The sequence below is a fragment of the Carassius auratus genome, chromosome 21, assembly GCF_003368295.1.
Source record: "Carassius auratus strain Wakin chromosome 21, ASM336829v1, whole genome shotgun sequence".
NCBI classification, from domain to species: domain Eukaryota; kingdom Metazoa; phylum Chordata; class Actinopteri; order Cypriniformes; family Cyprinidae; genus Carassius; species Carassius auratus.
This window is the reverse complement of record NC_039263.1, coordinates 17,359,538-17,383,181: the sequence shown is the minus strand read 5'-3', so window position 1 is coordinate 17,383,181 and position 23,644 is coordinate 17,359,538. Positions and strand designations below refer to the sequence as shown.

At 37.3% G+C, this 23,644-nt stretch overlaps 3 protein-coding genes across 4 annotated transcripts in view; 1 reads left to right on the top strand and 2 right to left on the bottom strand.

The window, feature by feature from the left end:
- LOC113038752 (mitotic-spindle organizing protein 2) overlaps positions 1-23,644 on the bottom strand; it is a 1,160,083-nt gene that overhangs the window by 336,215 nt on the left and 800,224 nt on the right. The window lies entirely within an intron of this gene.
- LOC113038746 (crk-like protein) lies at positions 2,418-13,725 on the top strand. Its single transcript, XM_026196384.1, has 3 exons — positions 2,418-3,530; positions 9,605-10,067; positions 11,981-13,725. The coding sequence occupies exons 1-3, from the start codon at positions 3,220-3,222 to the stop codon at positions 12,113-12,115; spliced, it is 909 nt and encodes a 302-aa protein (XP_026052169.1). The 5' UTR covers positions 2,418-3,219; the 3' UTR covers positions 12,116-13,725.
- The window catches only part of LOC113038751 (phosphoglycerate mutase 2-like), a 3,653-nt gene continuing 2,153 nt past the window's right edge, over positions 22,145-23,644 (bottom strand). Inside the window, exons 2-3 of the mRNA XM_026196392.1 lie at positions 22,913-23,093; positions 22,145-22,552 (exon numbers count right to left, since the gene is read on the bottom strand). Coding sequence (XP_026052177.1) covers positions 22,383-22,552; positions 22,913-23,093 — 351 coding nt within the window. The 3' untranslated portion in view covers positions 22,145-22,382. The remainder of the gene's footprint in view (positions 22,553-22,912; positions 23,094-23,644) is intronic.

Here is a 23,644-nt window from a genome sequence, read left to right as displayed (position 1 = left end):
TTCTGTGGGTAAATATTGATCTGAGCTGGCTGCAACAATGTGAACTAGTAGCCTACACAATAAATGTCAATAAACATTCTTTAAACAGCAATATTTGCGTAATGGTTTTTATACGGAGACCATATTTTCTATCGATCTACACCAACCCTACATCTAAACCTACCCCTCACTGGAAACTTTCTGCATTTTTAGATTTTCAGGAAACTTCATTCTGTGTAATTTATTAGCTTGTTTACCCGTGGGGACCTCCATTTAGGTCCCCACCATGACACGAGTCCCCATGAGTCTGTGTGTATTCAGGTTTAAATCCCCAACAGAATAGAAAAACAAGTACACACACCCCCACACACACACACACAAACATTTTTTAAGGTAATGTTTGTATTGGTGCAAAGTAAAGTCTTTTGATGACAATAATTAGATTCCCTTTACGGCACAGTTGTGACTAATAAAACTTTACATAGATTATTTATATTACATTATTTGTAATGTATTTGTAATTGTAACTTGTTCTAACCATAACCAGTGGCATGTGTCAGATTATATATCCCTATTTTAAGTCATGGTTGAAGATTATTTTGATTTCTTCATTAATGAATCTGTTTTGATTTAGTATCACTGAGATTATAGTTTTATTAGTATTTTGATTTAGTTTTCTTCTTTGTATATTCTGTTTTCATTTTAATTTTAGTAACAATTTGACAAGAAAAAAAATTAGATATTTTTTTTATGTAGTTTTTATTATTTTTCATTATATTTTATATTCAAGTAACAAATATTTGGTATAACTGCACAGTTTGGAAATATTTGGTTACAAAATAGTTCATCACTGAATTACTGACTTTTATTTTTGTTTTCAGATAAGATCAGCACTGGGGTGTGGTTATTAGGCTGACAAGCCATGGGTGACATGTCAAATGAAAAAAACAACTTCCTTCCGCATTTTTCACACATTGGTTGAAAGTTGGCTTCTTGCCCAAAGTTCTTTGTATTTTTACTTACTGTTGTATTATTCTTTTGTCAAATGGTGGCCATGATCAGTAATACTGAAAGTTAATAGCAGGCAATTGCCCATTCAAAACCTTGATGACAAAATTTGATTAGCATGTCAGTTGTCTAACCCTTATTGTATTGGGGCCCTGCTACATTTGTTGACCATGTTTACTTAAGACCCAAAACAAGTTGTGTGACACTACATTTTGGCCAATATTGACATTGTTTTTGTGTTGTTCAATGAGCACAATCTTTGTAAAGGATGTGATGTAATAAAATGGTATAATAGTGTCAGAGTTTAACTACTGATGATTCAGTATCCTCTGGTTTTGAAAGGAATTTAGATACACTAAGATTCAGTGTGTGTGTGTGTGTGCAATATTCAGAAATTTGTTTATTAATTCATGCAAAAGCTAGTCTATGTTTTTTCTAAAAAAAAAAAATCTAATTATAGTTCACTTGTTTTAAGACATTTTGAGTTTGTTTATCATAGACACTTCTGGCAAGAAACAGTTCATGAAAGCTTTGTGCCTTCTGACCTACTTTTTGTGCACTTGGTGTGTGTGTGTGCTTGAACAAAATACTGTGTCCACAGATTAATTTCCACCTTGCAGAAGTGTTAGAGGTTTTCTCTTTTGATAATGTCAAACCAATTTGTTGCACCACTGATCCAAGGAAATATTTTGAGACCTGGGAATGCAAGACATTATGAAATAGATCTGAATCTATTTACATTCGAGACTTGAGATGACATTGGTGGCAGGCATTGCGCAAATTGGAGTTTCATCCGGCACTGCAACTAAAAGAGCTCTTCTTTATTAAAGGAAGAAAAGGAAATAATCCTTGAATTTGGCAATCTTCTGAATATTCTGAATAATTGCTGTTTCTTTTTTGTATTTAAGTTCTGGATTAAAAAGTGTCTGAATTCCTCATTTATGCTGACTTTGATGTTCTACCTACTCATGCACACTGGGATAAAAAATGTAGGAAATACAACATAAATTTTTTTTTCGTATGTAAAGTAGGCTAGAAAGGAAAGGACTTGACATGTGTCCCATTCTTGGACACCAAACTAAATAACATTTTCTTCATTTGAAAGGTTCTTCATAAAACCACTGATTACAATAAAGAACCTTTATTTTTAAGAGTGATGGGAAAATATATTTTTACAACCCAACTGCCATGTCAACAACAGGTCTCCACATGAGATGTGGGCCATCCTAAATTTGACCACAACTATAGCACATATTTTCCATTATTATTATTCAAACTAGGGCTATAGAATCTCCTAGTCAATGACTTATGTGCCTTATTATCTGCGGTCCAGAGCATTTGAAATGTAGCGCCTCTGCACGCCACGCATTTTATTCTTCCTTTTTAAAAGCCGCCCCAGGCGTTCGTGACGGGTGATCAGACAGAACGGGAGCGCGCGCAGATCCGCCCTCCAGACGCCATTTCTCGGACGGTGTGGGGAGCTGAAGCTGCTTTTACACCAATCCAGGGAAGGAACAGAAAACGCAACAAACAGACACTATAAAAAGTCCTCTAGGTCGTCTAGTGGCGTGGCAGCGTCGTGCCTCATATAGGGGAGCGCCGTGCAAGGAGGGAAACTTTCTGTTGCGAGAATATTCAGTTAGTTGTGTGTGAAGACGTGTTGCGGGCCGCCATTTTTGTTACAGCCTTCGAAGTCTGTTGGGAGTCTAAATAAGAGACAGAACTCTTCCGTAATTTCTGTTAATACACGAAGAAGGATTAGTTTTTGGACGCGACCGACAAACGTCGCCGTGTATCGTCATGCAGAGCGATTTATTAACATATTATGGCGTTGTTTGTCTCATCTTGAGCGGACGATAATTGAGGACCGCTAACGTTAGCTGGCTAACGCTTTATATTGTCTCATAAGCTGCAGCTACTTTCACGGAAGAGAGAGCGGAAAGGGGAACTTTAATTCTAAACACGCGTTTTTGGGTTCGTTGCGAACTTTTGGCATTGTTTAAACCTGTTTTATGCCCGTCGTGATTCTTGTGTTGGTGGAAATTTAGCGATGCATCAAAGTTGGTTGACGCCAGTCGCAGCCTGTCTGGTCAAACGTCAGGTTGCGGTTCAGTAAGACTGTCGGATCAAAAAGTGTTCGGTCTCTTGTAAGAATAGGCGTTTGTTGTTTTAATTAATAGCTTTTTACTGTTTTCTTTTAATTCATTGGCCACAGTTGTATTTTGAGCAAACATGTCGTCTGCACGGTTCGACTCCTCGGACCGAGCCAGCTGGTATTTCGGGGCGGTTTCGAGACAGGAGGCGCAAAATAGGCTACAGGGACAGAGACACGGGATGTTTTTGGTGCGAGATTCCTCCACCTGTCCTGGTGATTATGTACTGTCAGTGTCCGAAAACTCCAAAGTTTCTCACTATATCATCAACTCTTTGCCAAACAAGAGATTCAAGATAGGCGATCAAGAGTTTGATAATCTACATGGACTTTTGGAGTTCTATAAAATACATTATCTGGATACGACCACCCTGATAGAGCCAGCGCCAAGGTAAGAGCTTAATTTCGTTTTGACATCGTCACATCATACACCCCTCTTCTCGCTCATTTCCCTCCCCTTATTATGGCAAGCCGTATAAACATTAATTCATCGAAACTAACTAGGATCTGTTTTATGCTGCCAGTTCTGTTGTTTTTATTTCTTGTAAATTTTTTCCAGTGCCGAATAATAATAATAAGAAATATATATTTGTACAGATGTATAATATTTGCAACTAGTTACAAAGACAGCAGTAGTGACAAGTCATCTTTTAGTGCTTTTCCACTGCGTGGTACTACTGGGGACGGCTCGGTTTGTGTTTCCCCACAGCCCCTTTTACACTGCAATTCCGGAAAATACACGGATAATGTGTCCCGGCAATTAGTGATGCACAGATCTTGATAATTCATGGCTGATTCCGATACAGGTTGCGTATTTAAAGCAAAAAAAAAAATTGATTTATGGCTGGTCAACCGGTGCATCCCTACCGGCAATTGTTCCTGGGTCACGTGACATTAAAGACACGTGTACGAGTCGAAAATGCTAGGCAATGAACCTGTCAATGTTACTAGGTCCCTGACCCAGGATCAATTCCGGAATCAATTCTGAGACTTGTTTACGTTCACACAGAAGGTGACCCGGCATGGTTCCAGCAGTAGAGGCCGCGCAACAATAACGACATGTGAACCATCCAGCCCACTCTAAAGCGGTAATAAACTGCAGTGGAAACAAACTGAGTTGAGTCGTACCGTACTGAGCTGAGTTGTAGCACACAGTGGAAAAGTGCCAAAATGAGAGGAACATCTGTACTTCCTCAGACTAAAAAACACAACTTTTTAGTTGTAAAAAAAAAATGGTGTGATCACTCAAAACAGTTGCGTTCGATCCTTGTGCTGATTTAAATCTAGCATTTCTGTTGTGTATGTGTCGCAAGTTCAATGACGCAGGTAGTGACGATTTTCTCTGGCAGAGTTTATATTACACGTTTTGGTATGGGTCACTTAGAACCTCAACCGTGGTGGTACAAAAAAAATTACCACATAAGTGAGCCGTACCATGCATTGTAAAAGTGCCAGAGAGAGCAGTGTATTCAGATAAGCCCATTCTTTGATTAGTAGTAAATCTCCATCACATTCATTCAGACAAAGCTGCATCTAATTCGCAGAGCCATAGTTCGCCAACAAGCTATGCAGTATCAAGCTCATAATAGAATGTGATTCGTCTGAGATTTATCAGTGTGATATTGCGTAGCAAACGCAATTAGGCTATTTTAGCGAAAGCCTACTACCTCTCTCATTCTGTACAAATCCAAATGTTTCCATATTCACAATGTATCTGGAATATTTATTATGTAAACTAGAGGCTTTGTTCACTCGCTTTTTCGACATAAAACATCCTTAGGCTATAACATCACAGTGAGGCTGTGGTTATGCTGAATGGCACAGACTGTACTACGGACTATTTAAATTGAGCGGTGTAATTTTTTAAGTATCTTTAACTGTATTTTATTTTGATAATGAACAGGTGCGATGTCAAGTTAGCAAAAAATCTTATGTGCGTGTGAGTCAAAACTGTAAAGCTTTTGCGAAATAAAGAAAACTGCTTTCTTTTCAATGAATTTCAGAGCCCGTTACAATGATCCAAACACGCATCACACTTTTTTTGTTACGTTTTGTTACTCTATTAACTAGTGTCTATAAAGGACATTTGAACTCTGTGTCAGTACCTCACAGACCGGGTCGTGTTGTGCTGCATCCAGTGTAGCATCTCTGATTATCATGAGTATTTAGTCCATGAGACAGGGTGTATTTAACTTTCTTATTTAGGCTATTTTCTTGTTCAACTGCATTATTTCTTTGATATTTATTTTAGTGGTTTGCAGGTGGAGTTCACTGACAGAAGTGTTCAAATAAACACGAACTGACCAGTTAAATAGGATGTGTTAAATGAGTGAGACAGTGCTGGGCTGATTACATATACACATGCGCATACATATAAATGCATGGGCAGTTTAAGTCAGCTTTAATCACCTTTTTTGGTAATTCCATGAATTAACTCACCACGACACTGCTTTCTTGAAATTCACTTCTTGTCATGAGAAAAAGTGACAGAAGCAGTAGTTGTGAGTGGGTGGCCATCCCAACCCCTACGTTAAATATTTTGAATACGTTGAATAAACAGAAAAAAAATTATCGCCTTCGTTAACGAGCAAATTTTGACTCTTAATTTTATTTTAGTTTACTCGCGAGTCAGTCAAGCTTTATAATAAGATCATACTATTTATTTGAGTAATTAGAAGTATACCTTGATAACCATGTTTGAATGATTATTAGTCATTTTAACTAAACATTTTAACTGGACTGGTGGTGGTGCTTTTTTGGTCATTCAGTGTTTCTGTAAAAAAAAAGAAAGAAAAAAACTAATAAGATAATAATAATAATAATAATAATACGATTCCTACTAATAAAAACTATAAAACAAACAAAGGATTAGAGCTGAAACTAACGATTCTTTTTTTTGTTGACTAATCTAACGATTATTTTTTCAATCAGTCGACTACTCTAACGATTATTTTTATTACAATAAATCTAATGTTCTTTTTTTTAATTAGCTAATGAATCCTTCGGATAACTTTACAAAAAAAGTACAACTTATATTTCAACCTTTATTCATTTTCAACCAATGTGGTTGAATTTTTTACAGTATACAAAAATAAAGAGGCAAATAAAATTATTTTACTATGGTAAATATGAGTTTATGATAGCGCTTATAATTAAACCACAGTAGCCACAAATTTACAGTTGTCTGAGACGTCATGAAATGTTCTTTAGCATCACAAACCATAAAATGTAGTCAGGGTTCTGCTATGGTTTAGCATGGTTTCCAGAGATCTGGGACCGTATTCATGAAGAATCTTAATGCAAAAAGTAGCTCCTAGTGACAAAATTCTTAGAAATGTGGGCGTTTACTATTAAAATTTAAAGAAAAAATCCTAGTAAAGAAAAAAGTAATTCAGAAAGTATCTTAACCCTTAAAAGAGGTCTTAAGGTCAAACTTGTTAGGAGCACAGACGAGGACTTTTAAGAGGCTTAAGAGCTTCTTTAGCAGAGGAGAAAATGGCAGAAAGACGAAGAGGCAGAAGAAATGTGTTGCAGACAATGGATGACAGTGAGTTAATAAGACTCTATAGATTAGATCATGCAAGGATCATATTTTTGAATGATCTTATTAGAGACGTGCTAACATCTCCGACACAGCGCAGAAATGCCATAGCACCAGAAATTAAAGTAATCACTACATTACGATATTTGGCAACTGGGAAAATGCATGATGACCGCCACTTAAATAGGACAGCTATCACTGTAATTGGAAAGAGTGGAACAATTTTTATCATTCTAAGCCAGTCAAATACCTTATAGGAAATTAAAAGCATGGTAAATAAAAAAAGGACATGTGTGTGTGTGTGAGAGAGAGAGAGAGACAGAGAGAGAACGGTCAAATAGGAAAAATTACACATGTAAATTCAAAGTGAGAATTAGAATAGACCCTATACTTAAAATCACACTCTTTTTTTTCTTCTTGGACAACCAACCAATCACAGTCTTCAAAAGATTGTGTCATACATAGCAACGGGGTCAACCCCACCTCCTCATTAAGATCTAAGATTTAAGTTTTTGTCTTTCCCTTACTCAGAGTTGCTCTCAGATCGGTCCCGAATCGCTCTTAAGCTAAGACTCCTACGTAAAAGTTTTTTTAAGCTAAATTAAGAGTTTTCTGAGAGGATTCTTAGAATCTTTATGAATACGGGCCCTGGAGCTGATTTTTGGTAGCTCGGTGGCCTGTGACTGTTGTCTTTTAAGGGGCCGTTCACATATCGTGTCTTTTGCGTGCTCTAGTTCGTTTTTTCCAAAGTAGGCGCACGGTATACGCGTTCAAAACAGGCGCGTCCGCACCGCATCGAGTTAAAAACATCTAAACTTTTCAGAATGCTGCAAGTGCACCGTGGGTCATGTGACAAGAACTAACTAGGGCTGGGATAAACGATTATTTTTTAAACGATGAATCTAGCGATTATTTTTTCGATGCATCGATTAATCTAACGATTACTTTTTCCAGACCGATTCGATTTTGATAATCTCCCCATTAATTGACTACTAACAATTTATACATGTTGATTTACATATCTGAATGTAAAAAAAAACATGAATTCCTTAACATTACAATATATGTTTATTGCTCTTAAAATTACAAAATAAAAGACTAAGAATGCATTACTTTGCACTTGTATAGAGATAGCATTCAATAAAACCTTGAAGCCTTAAACACATAGCTTACTGAAACAAGCTTACTGAACACATAGGGCCTAGCTTACTGAAAAAAGTTCTTTCAGATGAAACTAAAAACTTGATGTCTAGCAATAAAAAAGGTCACCCAAAATACTTGTTTAGAGCAATTGAAAGAATACAGTAACCAATGTAAACTTGAAGGCTTTAAGCTAATACAGAGAGTGCTTTTCCAAAAAAATAAAAAAATAATTAACAGTGGGAGCCAGCAGCCTGTCGTGGAGAAAAAAAAATCTCAGAATGCTCCACGTGAAACTTTCGTGTTCCGCCCTTTTTCTATCGTGTCTAATGATTTTGGTTAATATTATGCACGAGGGAGAGAGAGAGAGCAAGACAGCGCCCGTGTAGTTTGAAGACTGTGAGTGCGCGCGCAGCCGGGGCTCTCCACCTCATACACGCCCACTCAGGCGTCACTCACCGATCAGATAAGTCTTTGAACAGGCGCCAAAAAAAAAGATCAATGCAGAAAAACTCCTGGATTGGTTCTATAACGTTGGACAGAATGTTGATCCGGCCATTGCGTATATTCACCGCACATAAGGTAAACGTTTTGCAAACGTTTTTTAGAGAAATAAAAACAGGTCGACGAATCGATGTGCATATTTTGCGTCTACGTATTTTTTGCGTCGACGTCATCGATTAACTCGACGCGTTGTCCCAGCCCTAGAACTAACCAATCAGTTTCATCCTTTCCCATAACAACGTTGAAAGCTCAGCTAAGATGTAGGAACTGCTGATCATAGCTGTATATGGATTGTCATTTTTAAATAAATTTAGTAGCAGAGCTACTGCAAGCGATTTTTAGTGCTGCAAATCCATTTATCCTTTGCTGAAATTTCTGCGTCTTCATGGAGAGAGCATGTTATGTTTGCTTAGCAACGACAGACATCCCAGGGGCGCAACTGCCCGAGCGCTTTGGAAAGGAGAAAGCGGCGCGACTGGTGTTTTTCACGCGTTTTTAGGCACGATATATGAACAGCCCAGAACACGTGTTCGAAACCCGCACCAACACAGACTTAATTTATTTTTTATTTTATCCTTACTTCAGCCGCTACAGGACGTGTCCCATATATATGGCCCCCATTTGGCCACCCTAAATTAAGAAAATGTCCATAGTGGCAATAATATATATTTATGTTGATACAAGTCACATGGTTGGTTAAAGTCATGCATTTGGTTAAACAAAATCGATTTTATTGATTAAAGTATGAGGATAATATTTGACAGTTTTGCATTACCGTCCAAAATTGGTATCATCAGAAATCTTGGCCATCTGATATGCTGATAGTAAATTGAGAAAAGGACTGATCACTATTGGCTTGCATATGAGTGATTATAAAATATTAGTTCAATAAAATCGGTGTTACTGGTTTTAATGAATAACTGTTCAGACGGCTTGCCATATCTTTGCTGGTTTTTCTTCACAATTATTCTTATCCTCAGATTATTATTGTCAAGATGATCAATTGAACATATCTGTAATTCCCCTGAATTTCCTTCCTGTATGTTTTAAAATGGTCTCATTGAGCTATGCAATAAAAATAAATTCACTCATTCCTGATTAAGATACCAGGAAGTTAACTACATGTGAAAGTGCACATTCAGTAGTGGACTGGATATTACAAAAGACGAACCACTTGGCAAGAAGTAGATTTAAGCATTTCCCCTTTGATGTTCTGTTTAAAATCCCCCTTTTCTTGTTGATTATTCAATCCTAAAAAATATTTCATCATTGTAATACAGGTACCCCAGTACCTCTCTGCCCAGTGGTCCTATTCAGCCATCCGGGGGACTTGGAGATGATAACCAGGAGTATGTGCGGACTCTTTATGACTTCACTGGTAGCGATGCTGAAGACCTTCCTTTCAAGAAGGGTGAAATCCTAATTATTCTAGAAAAGCCTGAGGAGCAGTGGTGGAGTGCCAAGAACAAAGAAGGCCGAGTAGGCATGATTCCTGTTCCCTATGTAGAAAAGTTGGTGAAGCCTTCGCCTCAGCCCGGCCATGGTTCCCGTAATTCCAATAGCTATGGCATCCCTGAGCCAGCACACGCCTATGCTCAGCCTCAGACTCCATCGCCCATTCCTCCCATCACACCCGGCGCTGTCATCAACCCACTGCCTTCCATGCAGAACGGGCCAGTAATAGCGAAGGCAATCCAGAAACGAGTGCCATGTGCATATGACAAAACTGCCCTAGCACTGGAGGTAGGTAGCTAAATTATGGGTTTCTGTTAACCAAAATTTGCGTTTGGCACCAGCTGAGGTGAATCTGCAAGTTTCCATTGTTTTATTGATGAGGGATAATAACGAGCAGCCACCAAAACCAATACATTTATTTCTTTCAGTTTACTAATTAACAAATGTTATTCAGTAAGCATATATTTTTGCTGGCTAATCTATTGGTTGATTTATAGTAATACAAGATGCAGTACTGGCTGCCATAGACACCTAATGAAGCTATTTCTCTATCATTCATAAGATTTAACTGGTGCAGTGATCACACATTTGAAGGGACTATTTACCCTTCATTACTTTAGGTCAGAGGGTGCTGATAGCATGGAAATGTGAAATGACCAACATTTTCTTTAGATGACACTTGACAGCTCAGCTCTGTTTTTGAGGGACTTTCCTTAAGACAGACCTATAAACTTGTGAAAAATGCTTTAGGAGAAAATAAAGCTTGTGTTTGTAGGTGTTTGTTCCTGTGCTCACTGACTTACAATAGATGTTTAGCATGTTAGACTATTTTCGTTTACTTCTACTTTCCATAGTTTGCCATTTGCACGAACCACACGTGTCTAAGAACTGTTGCACAAAGACTCCAGTTACTGATCATTTTTGAGTGGGGAGGCTCTATTTTCTGTTTAATTCAGTATCATTTATTGTCAATGCACCTAGCAAGTTCCAGTACTCCTCAGTCCGTTTCTACATGCAAGGCCTTGTCCATTTGTAGGAAGTATTACATAAGCTATGTCTTAGTCAGCCTGAGAATGTGTCAGTTGATTCTGGCAGGTGCAGGGAAAAGGTGGGGAAGTAGGGCTGCACGATATTGGGAAAAAATTACATTGCGACATTTAATTTTTCTGCGATATGAATTATATATGATATATATTGCGATATGAAATCTAATCTATTTTTTTCATACACAAATGGGGTGAGCACACTTACATTCTCATTTTAAATGATTTAAACATCGACACAATCGTGTCAATTGATAAATATATGTCCGAGGGAGAGAGAGCAAGACAGCGCTCGTGTTTTTTGAAGACTGTGAGTGTGCGGCCGGGGCTCGCTCTCTTCTCTCTCTCTCTCTCTCTCTCTCTCTCTCTCTCTCTCTCTCTCTCTCTCGCGCTCTCTCTCTCTCTCTCTCTCTCTCTGGCACTCTTTCTCTCTGCCCTGTTAAACTGACAGGACTTAAAAACACTAAACTTTCACTCTATGATGGTTAAGCTGTGCAATTAATCTGTGAATCACATTCATCAAGGGTCGGGGAGCAGCCGGCCCGTACAGTTAATGAATAACGGATCAATTACGACAGCCTACATCGCACATTCTGCAATGTTACTATCGTGGATTCGTACATCGCGATATCGATGCTTAAACGACACATTGTGCAGCCCTATGGGGAAGAATGTCTTTTTAAAAATTTATCTGTCTGCTGTATTTTTACATGTGAGTGCAGCTTATATATGGAAGTAAAGATTTTGACCATTTGTTATGGCCTTAAGCAAAATGGTCTGATTTTGAACAGTTATTTCAAGCAATTTGGGAAAATGAAGCATGTTGGAGTCCAAAATAAATTATCATTTTATAATGCTTAACATGCTTCAATAGTGATTTTAGATAGGAGTGGTATTTTCATCAGTGTTTTAATGGATGTAGACCAGTAACTGTACTGCTTTATGACTTCCATATCTTTGAAAAATGTTGTTGCTTCTGTTGGGCAGGACATAATCTTTTCCACAGGCTTTTCCTTCGTTTTGTATATTAGGGTTTGCTAACGTCAGAGCTTTCACAGCGCAGTATAAAAAGCTAGTAATATTTTTCTTCTAAATGCTTTAAAAGACCTGTACGTTATATATTTTTTCCGTTCATCTTGTTGTTGTTTTTTCTTATAGGTGGGCGACATTGTGAAAGTGACTAGAATGAACATCAGCGGTCAGTGGGAAGGGGAGGTAAATGGCCGGAGAGGTTTATTCCCTTTCACCCATGTGAAAATATTGGACCCCCAAAATCCAGATGAGTGCGAATGATCTGGGCCATGCACTGTCAGCACCCCGCCAGCTCGCCGGCTGCCCCATCGAGTCACCACCGGTATTACGCTTGCCTGCCTTGGGGCTCAGCCGTGGCGCATTTCTCAAGCAAACAATTTGTGTGGCTTCTGACTGTTTACAGCTCCGAAATCAATCGGTTCTTAATCCCCCTAACTTGGTTACAGGTGAATCAGTATTTTTTTTTGTGTTGTCTGCCCTTAATATTCAGTTGTTTCCTCGCATTGCCCATCTGTACCTGTGACAAGGTGAAATGAGGCCTCCAACATGACCTGAGCCTTCTTGCCACTCTCCTGCAGTTTTCTGTCTTCAGCTTTAACTTTTTCCAGCTAAACTATGTTGTGTTAAGAAAGGGAAATGAGGATGATTTTTACCCTCTGGTTTGATTGCCAAATGTTGACGCAAATTTGTTCTTTTATTTTGTCTTTTGTTAGATTTAAACAATTCTAGTGATACTGATCTGACCTTAGGTAACAGCCACGACTTGAAGATAAAGGCAGGGTATTACAGTGGCAGGTTCTTAGCGTAGCAACAACTGCATCACTCCTTCTGATTGACCTTAGAAACAGACTCACCAGTTAAAGTCTTTTTATTTTTTCCCCTCAGCTAGTATGTGGGACTAGTCTACTGTAGCCTTTTTATTTATGCCATAATAACTTGTCTGCAAATTGCATTCGTAGTGTAGCTAGATGGTTGTGGCTAGACTCTGTTTTTTTCTTCTTTTTTTTTTAATGGTGAAGGGCTTGCCTGTGGAGCTTTTTGCATCCAATTGTGATGCCTTAGATGCGAGATTGGGTCTGGTCAGAGTAAAAATGCACCTCATCTATTCCATTGGACAAGCTGGAAATGTCACCTGTGCAATCATGAGCTCATCTCTTGAGGACTGGATTCAGTGTCTGATTCTCCTACTCTGTGAAGGTGGCAGTAATGTTTGGATCTTGCTCCATTTCATGACCGTTGCTGCACATCACAAGGTCTCTGCTATAACTTTGATGATTTCTGCCCAATTTTGATTCAGTAACCTGTCATAAACATGACTTTTAGGTTTTGTCCATCTGTAATCGGTTTCTTTTATTAGCCAGGTGTTACTGTGTGTTGAAATAAACTGGCGTTTTCTTAAAAGGGATTTAAAAAGCCTGCTGGTGGCCTCTGTGCATGACCTTCTGGCCTAGAGGGATTTCCCTCTTAGGTTAAATGCTGCTTCATGTCTTCTGTGTCTGTCTGTCTGTCTGATTTTTCTTCATTTTTCCTTTTTGAAATTAATTAATCTTTGTCTGGTTTACATCCCTAGCATCAATTAAGGCTAAACATTCATAGTAAGCAATAGACCAACCCGTATCTTCCACAAGTGCTCAAATAATTTAAGGTTTCATATACATTAAGTTTTGTTTTTTTTCCCTAAGGCTTTAACAGTATTACTGTTTATTGTTTCACATTACAAAATATCCATGTGGTCTCATTTGTTGAAAATTAAAATGTGTGCCTTTTATTTTCTTACATCATTTACATGTTAATATTTCCTATGGTTAACACCCTTGCTGGTATTACCCATTATGTACAGAACGAGTAAATAAATTTTATGTCTACTTCTCTGTGAGTGTTTGACCAACTTTCTGTGAATATGGAGTTGCCATGGTTATGAATAACCTGAAAATATAAGGAAATACCATAGAATTTAATATAATTCTAAAATGCTGTGGACATTTTCACTAGTTATTATGTGTTATTTACATCCTAATGCAAATGAAATCCATCCCAGCAGTCTCTGCTACATGGAATCCTAAAAATAAAACGTGTAATCACAAATGGATGCTTATAAAAAAAATTGTCTTGAATTAAAGGTATAATCTCATCAAGTCAGTCATCATTAACTCATCCTCAAGTTGTTTCAAATCTATGAATTTCTTTCAGATGTTGAAACGGATTAATAAATTAATAAATGTTGGTAAACAGTTGATGGTAGCCATTGACTTTATAGCATGGAGAAAAAATGCGATGGAAATCAATGGGTTCCGTCACCTATTTTGCCAACATATTTGAAAATATTTTTGAGGGTGGGTAAATGATGACAGGATTTGCATTCTTGGGTGAATGATCTCTTTAAATAGAATGGGATCCCTGTAAACAGAATTACAGGTGTCATTCTGGAGACTTCTGAGTCCTAAAGTGGGTCATGTCAAAGCTTTTGTTCAACCAAACGGTGACGTAACAGCCTGTTTAGAGACAGTGTTCAGTATCTGGAACAAGAGGTTGGTTCTCACTTGAATTTTTTTATTAGCACCAGTTGTGATTGTGACTGTGCCCTGGAGACGAGACATAATTAAAGAATTTTAATGAAGTGTCCAAAAAAAGAAACCCTGTGCTATGATGACCTAGAGAAAGTTATGAAGGTCAAGCTTTGCTTTTCCCCCCAGTAAATCAGGAGCCCTTATTAAAAAATGTGTATCTGTGACCTTGATGTATGCATCAACATAATTATCACAAGAGTTCAAACATGATTGGTGCAAATTGGGTTCCTTTTGGTTCAGGTTCTTTATAAGTATTTGATTGTGTTTTCTTGTCTGTTGGCATGGATTCATCAGAGCACTGTGTAGCAACTGGTAACAAAGGAATATTCAGGGGAAGTTTGTACACAACAACCTGGAGGCTATTTAAAGGTAAAGTGTAATTTCTTCGCCACTATATAACAGCAACAAATGATAATCCGGTCTGTTTGAGCAGCTCTATTATATTCATAAGGTGATGATGAGTCGCAATTACAGCTACATGGATTGCAAATCTTGTATTTCTCATACAAAATAGGTGGTTCCTAGCCAGAATAAGCTGCAAACTGGACCAGACTGGTTTAAGTTAATAGTCAAAAGTGTGACTTAGCGAACGTAACAACCTTTGTTGAGTCAATTTAAATGATGAAGGATGGGAGGAATGAAATCAAATTATGATGGTGTAGAAATTACTCCACCTTCAAAGTGGTTTCAACTATGTAATAAGTTCCCAAAAAAAGAATTTAAAATGATGTAACCTACTTCTAGAAAACTTTAAAAATTCAAATATATCAAACGCCAGGTTTTGTTATTGAGAAACATGCACTCACTCTTTAAAGTCAGCTAAATGTTATTTGCAAGGCATCTGCTCATGGCTTTTAGATGATAGTGTTTGTTTAAAGATTCTTTCAAACAGGTGCAGATGAGTTTGACAGCATCAAACCATTACCCAGGACTGTGTATCCTATTTGGAAGCCTGGCAGACACTGCAATGGAGGAGCTAAAAATAAAGCAAATTGCGCAATTGTTGCTGGGCTTTGATATTTATTGACTGATATTTATTTTAGGAAGCTTTCAGAGGGAGAAGTGGACTTTATGTCAGTTGAATCAGAGGCACAAAAGCAAAAGTAATTTGATTTATTTCAACATTAAATTAGCATTGCATACATTTCAGTGATGACACCTTTTTTGTTGTTGTTATATGAGAAAACTCCAGATTTACATATAAGTTGCTTTTTTTAAATCTTATAAAAGTTAACCAGAGGAAAATTAACCCTCTGGCCATCCAAGATATAGATGAGTTGAATCAGAACAGATTTGGAGAAATTTAGCATTACATCACTTGCTCACCAACAGATCCTCTGCAGTGAATGGGTGCCGTCAGAATAAGAGTTCAAACAGATGATAAAAACATCACAATGATGCACAAGTAATCCAAAGGATGCCAGTGAAGTGAAAAGCTGCATGAAATAATTCTGTTTTTAACCTCAGGAAACTGTTTCTTACAGCTAAAATATGAGTCCTCTATTCGTAAAGTTGTCTAGTCTGAATGGAGAGAAATCTGCACAGATCAAGCACAGTTAAACAGTCCAGAACTGTTCTAAAGAAATATGTTGGTGGATGTAAGAGAACTGGAAGAAATATTATTATGGATTGTGCACTTGTAGTTTTGCCAGAATCATTACTTTAAAGGCCGATTTATGATTGATTATGTTTGGAAAATTCTGGTTGTGGATTTGACACTATTCATGTAATGCATGACATGGAATGGAAACATCAAATGAATTAAATCAACAGTACAACATATGTCCCGTAAAAACGGCAAGTCTGTCTGAATTTAAATCTATTCCACCTGAGCATGCGATGTTGTTGACTTGCTGCACAGTGTTATTTTATTTTATTTTTTTGTTGAAAACTTGCAAGGTTATTTTAACTAAAAATAGGAACCCTCTCATTTTTGCTGTTTAGAAAGCATATTTTAAAAGCATAATACAAGGGCATAACACTGAGGATAACTGCGAGTCCTCTTCTCTTCTTCGATACAATTTGATAAAATTTGATATCGATAATTTAAATGTGATATCACCCATCAGGATTGATGAGGTTGATGAAGGCCCATTTCAGTCCATCACCAGCTTGTCCCAAGGATAGTTCTGCTGCTATAGGCTGAAATTTACCATAATGAGTGTCTTGCTCTTAAAGTGACAGTGCCAATTTCAGCATAAAATGACATTTAAAACATGTAGATATGTTGAAGATTAAAAATAAAGATATGTTCTATAATCACTTTGCAACACAGTTTCTCTTTTCTGTAAAGGTGCTGCAAGGTAAACCTCATCTCACAGAAAATCTGTGCAAAACCAGTCTGTGTGCACAGATTGACAGAAGTGCTGATGTCCTATATTTAGTCTTTGATTAGTCTCGGTCAGCTGAACTTTCAGCACATCTGTGCAAGGTAATTATTATGATTTTTTTTATTGGAACAACCAAGAAAGTACATGTTTCCTAGTATCATCTTATTTTAACTATTGAAATTACAGTAAAATTGTGTAAAATCTGCAAATTCTTTGTTATTTTAATCAATTTGGTTATCATTTTGCTATGTTAAAATTATTTTAAAATATAAAATTAATGGTAAATTTGCAATTCTGTTGATGCTAAACCAGCATAATCAGCTTTTTTTAGCTACTCGGACACACAAGAAACATTAGAACAGCAGGCTGTATTATTTAATCAATACCCCTGTTTCTGTTGCAGAGTAAATGTTAGCAGAATGTTGTCTTTATGTTGTCTAAATCAATCTTGATCCCTTCCAGAATCTCCACGGCACATTTGGGAGTGCTGACGATTAAACATTTACAGGACATACGCCGCTACCTTCTGCTGTGGAAATGAGGCCATGTTAAGTTATCGTGCATCCCCACTGGCTCTCTGTGGGATCTGGGTCAGATACAGAGTCAGCACCGGGGATCACTTCAAGCCCCAGAGATCTAACTCATCTCTGCTTCTCTTCCTATACCCTGAGCCCTCACCTAAGAAACTAAAATGAGGATAATGTTTTACAATCAGCAGGTTTAAAACTCTATTATAATAGTCAATATGCAGCCTGGTATTACAATTCAGTGCATTTTATAGCCAGTAACCTCAGTGAACACTGAGCAATCAATGTTATACAATGTAGGCTATCCAATGTGAGAAATAACATGACTGAAAAGTCAATAAGTATAAACTGGCATCATAAGCTGTGGTACAATAACTGACATTCCTAGACTTATAGATAACTCGATATCCTAGAACATGTCTTAATGTAACCATAGCATTGGGCCTGGGGTAATAAATATCACAAAAGATGGAGGTAAAAATAACTTTAATGTATGCGTCTTTTTCCATGGATCAAGGACGTTTTACAATTGAGATACAGCGATCCTGAAGAAATATCAACTCACTGAAGTCAAATTTTTTTACTTAAGTATTTAAATCAAAAGTTTCTCAGAACTAGTTTTGAAACTTGTTTTTATAGAGATACTGAGGTTTCAAGCAGAATATTTTTCAGAACTGTGATTTAATAGAAAACATTGCCTTTTTCCAGCTCACGAGTAAAATAGACAAGTGCCTAATCTGCAAGCGAAAAGTCTCGTTTCGTGATTCTCGCGAGATTGCTACCACATGACTAATCTTTTAGAAATATCGCCATCTACTGGCTAAAGAAAATGTTCCAGGCAGGACCATAGAGGGCAGGACCGTCTGTTTTTAGCTGCCAATAGAATTTCTCTTTAAATGAGTAAGGTCTCTGAAACTGAAGATAAATGTTGGGCTACACCCATTTAGCAACGATTATAATACGAGCTATCAAGCTTATAGATTTGTTCATTTACTGTGTTTTCATATCTTGCAGACCTCTTAATTCTACTCGTCCCAGTTATCAGATAAGCAACACTAGTTATTTATTTTCATCAAAAGATTTGTCTCCCCAGCATTATGCTTAACCTTTGAATTATCAAATGTTTGCAAGAATATTCTTTCTCTCTCTCTCTCTCTCTCTCTCTCTCTCTGCTACTTTAATTTATATGAGTGAATTACAAGCTCTCCAGCAGTAGCCTACATTAATAGAACAGGATACAGTGTATCTGTTTTTCAAATAGTGGTCTTGTTTTAATAATTTGTTAGATTTTATATAGGCCTAATCTCTACCTGTCTTTCCCATAGAACTGAAATCTGATGAATCTGAGGAAAGGGAGAGACATCACAGCAAGTGATTTCAAAGAATGAGCTCATCAGAGCGACATGTAGAAACATCTCACCCCTCCTGAAGTAAACCTATCCCAGAGAGCAGGAATTCACTCTGTGCCTGAGGCAGTGACGAAGCCAGGATGTTATAGGGGTGGCCTGGGAAGGGCCAGAACCAGTCTTCATTATTTGAATATAAAAATGTGTTTGACTATAATGTACTGGACTGTTTTAGTGCCTAAAACACAATTGAGTAGAATTAATTTCTGAAAGCTGTAACTGAGATATTTCTGAATTACATAAAGTAATAACTGCAAAGGGTTACACGGACCCTGAGTGAATATGACAATTTTTGTATTATTTCTCACCTCCAGGTATTTTAATAAAGGGGCTCACTATAGCTTTATTGCTCATTCAGCTTCTCAAAACTCCCAAATACGTACTCTCCAATATTGCAAATGAACTTAAACACCAATTCTGCCTCTTCTTGCTATTGTACCAACAAAAATACCCATCTTGGAATGTGTGTTCGAAAAAACTGTCGTTTATTTCTTAAGTGAAAGTAAACAGTTGAGAAAGAAATCGGATGTGTAACATTATAATCGATGCATTGTCTCATAAAGTGACCGTGCCTACAATTTGTCTTTAATGTTAATCCAAGAAAATAAAAGAAATAAAATCACTCACAGCTCTTGACTGATTTACTTTGTAGTTTTAACAAGAATATATCCACAGTCAAACCAAAAATTATTCAGACACCAGACTTAATTGTTTATATTGTTCGTGGGTGCAGGATACTATAATTCATGTAAGTGAGTATAGCAAAATAAAGTGAACTGTGACATATTATACCCCAAAATTCTTCATACTGTAGACTACCAGTGAAATTGATTAAAAAATTATTCAGAGACTTTGACCTGACCGTGTTTTTTTCTTTAATTGCAACCTTTTCACGCCACAGACTGAACTAAATTAAGCAGTGCTTGGTAATTGTTCAACAAAGTATTGATAGTTGTGTAAATATCGTCATACTATCAGTTGTCTGAAGTTCTGGTTGATTGTAATTCATTACGTATCTTTCAGTCAAAATTAACTGACATTGTCTGGATGAATTTGTAAATCAAGATACCATTTTCTAAACTATAGCAAAAAAACTGTGATAATGTGAGAAAAAGGTGTCTGAATAAGTTTTGGTTTGATTGTACATTTTATTTTACAGTAAAGACTATGCAGGGCTATTTTACATTTAATTATTCGGTTTCTGTACTTGGACACCTAAAAACTAGTAAAAACTTAAACATTGCTTAAATAGCACAAATAAAAAATGGGGCGAACATACAAAATAAACATTTTCAAACAGGGCCCACTGGTACAACCTGCACCGGGGCCCTGTTAACCCCAGCTACAGCCCTGGCCTTGATCACAGTAAAACGGCTGATGGGACAGGAAAGTGTGTTTTACTGACTAATAACATGTGATCAGACCACACATCACAGTTGTTCTACTGAAGCTGATTTGGCTGCTGTAGCTTTTCCGCTCGTATGACTCGCGACTGAAGCTGAGGTGAAGCTCAAGTGTGCATCTAAAAATTCTCCCATTTGATGTGGTCATAAATAGATATGTCAGTTCAACATTTTAATAAATGCATTTGTTGTAAAAAAAAAAAAAAAAAACAACAACTGTAAAACATGTTGGCCAGAACTGACTATGGAAGTAAGAATTTAAGAGGAAGTAAGAACTGTTGTGGTTTTCTATGTGAACTATTACCTATGAAAACATCCTCACTGTGCTGGACTCACATGCTGTACTGTATGCATTTACAGTGGCTAATTAGCTGAATTTACAAACCGAAAACATTTTTTTGCCAAACAAATCTAGTTTTATAAGCCTCTATTCTATAAACAGGGATAAGAAGTGTATTTTTAAAGATGGTCAAATAGACATTTATTATAATTGGGTAGATGCCACTTCTTGTTGCTTGCCAGTTAACTGTCATTTGTCAGTTTTTGTTTTGGATGTCTAGTTCACGAGTGCCTACTCCATAAACCAAGACTGAACAAATAGATTTGGAATACACCTTAAAATAATATGTAGAATTAACTCACTCCGAGTACTCTGTATTTTTTCCGTGGCCGAGCAGAATGTTATGTAATACTTTTTGTTAAACATTAGATGGCAGTATTGAGTTGATTTACTAAAGCGGTTTGGAAACACACCCAGACTTGCAGGCAAATTGTGCCATTGCACCATATCAATGTTTAACAGTATATTGCCATGATTTACTCTTCATACTTTGCCCTTTGTAGAACTGCAAAAGTGCTGCATTTGCATTTCAAATGTGATCGCTCACTTATAGTTTATTCGTGTTTTATCTTATATCCTAAATTGTGTTTAGGACTCTGATATTTTGGCAGGCATTCCAGCACTAAACCAGCATAAACCACACACACACACACACACACACACACACACACACACACACACACACACACACACACACACACACACACACACACACACACACACACACACACACATACACACACACATACACACGCTATTAATCCTTTGCTTCAAATATCACTTTTGTGTAGTTTTTATTTATTTATTTTTAGTAATATAATTACTATTACAGAAATGTAACTAATATAATTAGTAATATAAGAATTTATTTTTGGAGTGATGCTTTAAAATTTTTATGTAAAGCATCAAACCAGAATAAACAGTTTCAAAGGCAGATAAAATAAACACAAATTAATATTTAATCATTCATTCTAATTCTAATATATATATATATATATATATATATATATATATATATATATATATATATATATATATACAAATTATATATTTTTAAATTTTAATTATAAATACTTAATTTTTGCAATCTGATCGCGTAATTCTGATTACATGTAATCAGTGTACTTTATATTTGAATTTGTATACATATCATTTGTTAAATTGTGAATAAATAAGGGCTACTAATCCTACTAATCCTGCAGTGTAGTTATGTAAATAAATAAATCGCAGTGACACATTAGTTTTGGATCAGTGCTTTAATAATAGATTAAACTACATGTTACTCTATGCTGTCAATACTGAAGGCCCAACCTAATATTAGTCTTCCTACATAATGAATTAGTCCCTGAGCAATTTTGGGGGTACTGTGACTGTCTAGTTCCGACTCTGTCCTTTTCCAATCATAGACCGTCACACATGCACATCCACACACACCCCTGTCCTTTTGTCACCATAAAACCTGATCTGCTGCTAATTGTGGTGCTGGCAGGATGCCGTAGCCATTATGGGCCGTCTGTGCAGCGGGCTCTTGAGAGAGCTATGGCTAGATGAGCCGCCACTGCACCACAGTGTGGGACGGCTGCCAAAATGAACTCCGAGACCTCTTTGGTGTGCCCTTTGGGTCAGCTTACACAGCAGCACACCATTCTGCTGAAATCCCTGAATTAATGCAGAGAGAGAAGAAGGGAGTGGGGGGATGACTCAAGCGAAAAAGGAGGTACACAAAGTGGTTCTCACTTTTATTTGTGGTGTCAGTGTGGGGTAGTCCAACACAAGGGGGTTTACAAATGGGGATGAAATGTGAGAATGTTTGGGGGGGAGGGGTGACGGTCGCATCCATGTCATGTGTTCACTTTCATTCATTTGATGGTCTTTAAACTGACTTGGATCCAATAGTGCGACCTATTTTCTTTTAGGGTTGTGGGTATTTCAGTCTCTGGGTTTGTGTCAGCTCTTCACTTTTTGACCTTGCCCTGGGCGGCCACAGCCTCCATGGCTCTGCGCACCGTTTCCTCGTCTCCCAGGAACTGCATGGGTTTGATGGGCTTCAGGTCCTTGTCCAGCTCATAGACGATGGGAATGCCTGTGGGCAGGTTCAGCTCCATGATGGCTGCGTCTGACATACCTGTGGGCACAGGTGAACATCATGTCACATACATTGAGTTTTCACAGCCTCGACCTTTCCTTAACCCCTGTAACCTTTACTTCGTACAGTGCATTGGCTTCAAGGGAGAATGCTGAACCTTTCTGCTGAAAGGTTGTGCTTGTAAGAGGAACCTCTTCATCTCTTCTATGTATGAATGTGGATCCCTGTGTCGTCTGGTATCATTTAGGCCAGGCGGTCGAACACATTCTGTGTTTTTGAATGCTGTATGTACTTGTTCCTTGACATGCTGAGCTAACTTGAAGTTCTGTTATATAATCCATCGCCCGATTGATTCCCTGAATAGTCTTTTAACTAAATGCTTGGTCGGATGATACTCACTTTCTAAGTGCTTGACGATGCCACGGAGGCTGTTGCCATGAGCTGCGATTATAACGTTTTTGCCGGCCTTGATCTCAGGTACAATAACCTCATTCCAGAAAGGCAGTGCACGAGCGATGGTGTCCTTCAAACTCTCGCAGATGGGAAGCTCGCCCTCTTTCAGACCCTTGTATCGTCTTGACTGGTGAGAGATAGGAATGGAACATGATCAGACGTGGAGCCAAGCCATGATCAGTGTTTACATTAGTGACGTAAAAGCGAAGTGTCACATGCTAGACACGTGCATCGATGAATAATGCCAGAATTAAATGTATGAATAATTTTGTAATGAATAGTTTAAGATTAATATATATACATACATACATACATACATACATACATACATACATATATATATATATACAGTATATATATTAACTATTTGTTTAAACATTTATATGTATAAATTATAAAGTATATTGTTACATTGAAACATCTATTTACACACACAGACACACACACACACACACACACACACACACACACACACATATATATATATATTAGTGCTGTCAAAATTAGCGCGTTAACGCATTCGATTAATTTGAAATATTTAACGCGTTAAAAAAAAATAACGCAATTAACGCGGTTGCAGTTTTTTTTTATTTCCAGTTGTGGCCTATGTGTGTTCAACGTGCAAAGAAATATGGATAAGACCAAGGAAGGACTTTTAGACGGAAAGTTTCAGTATAA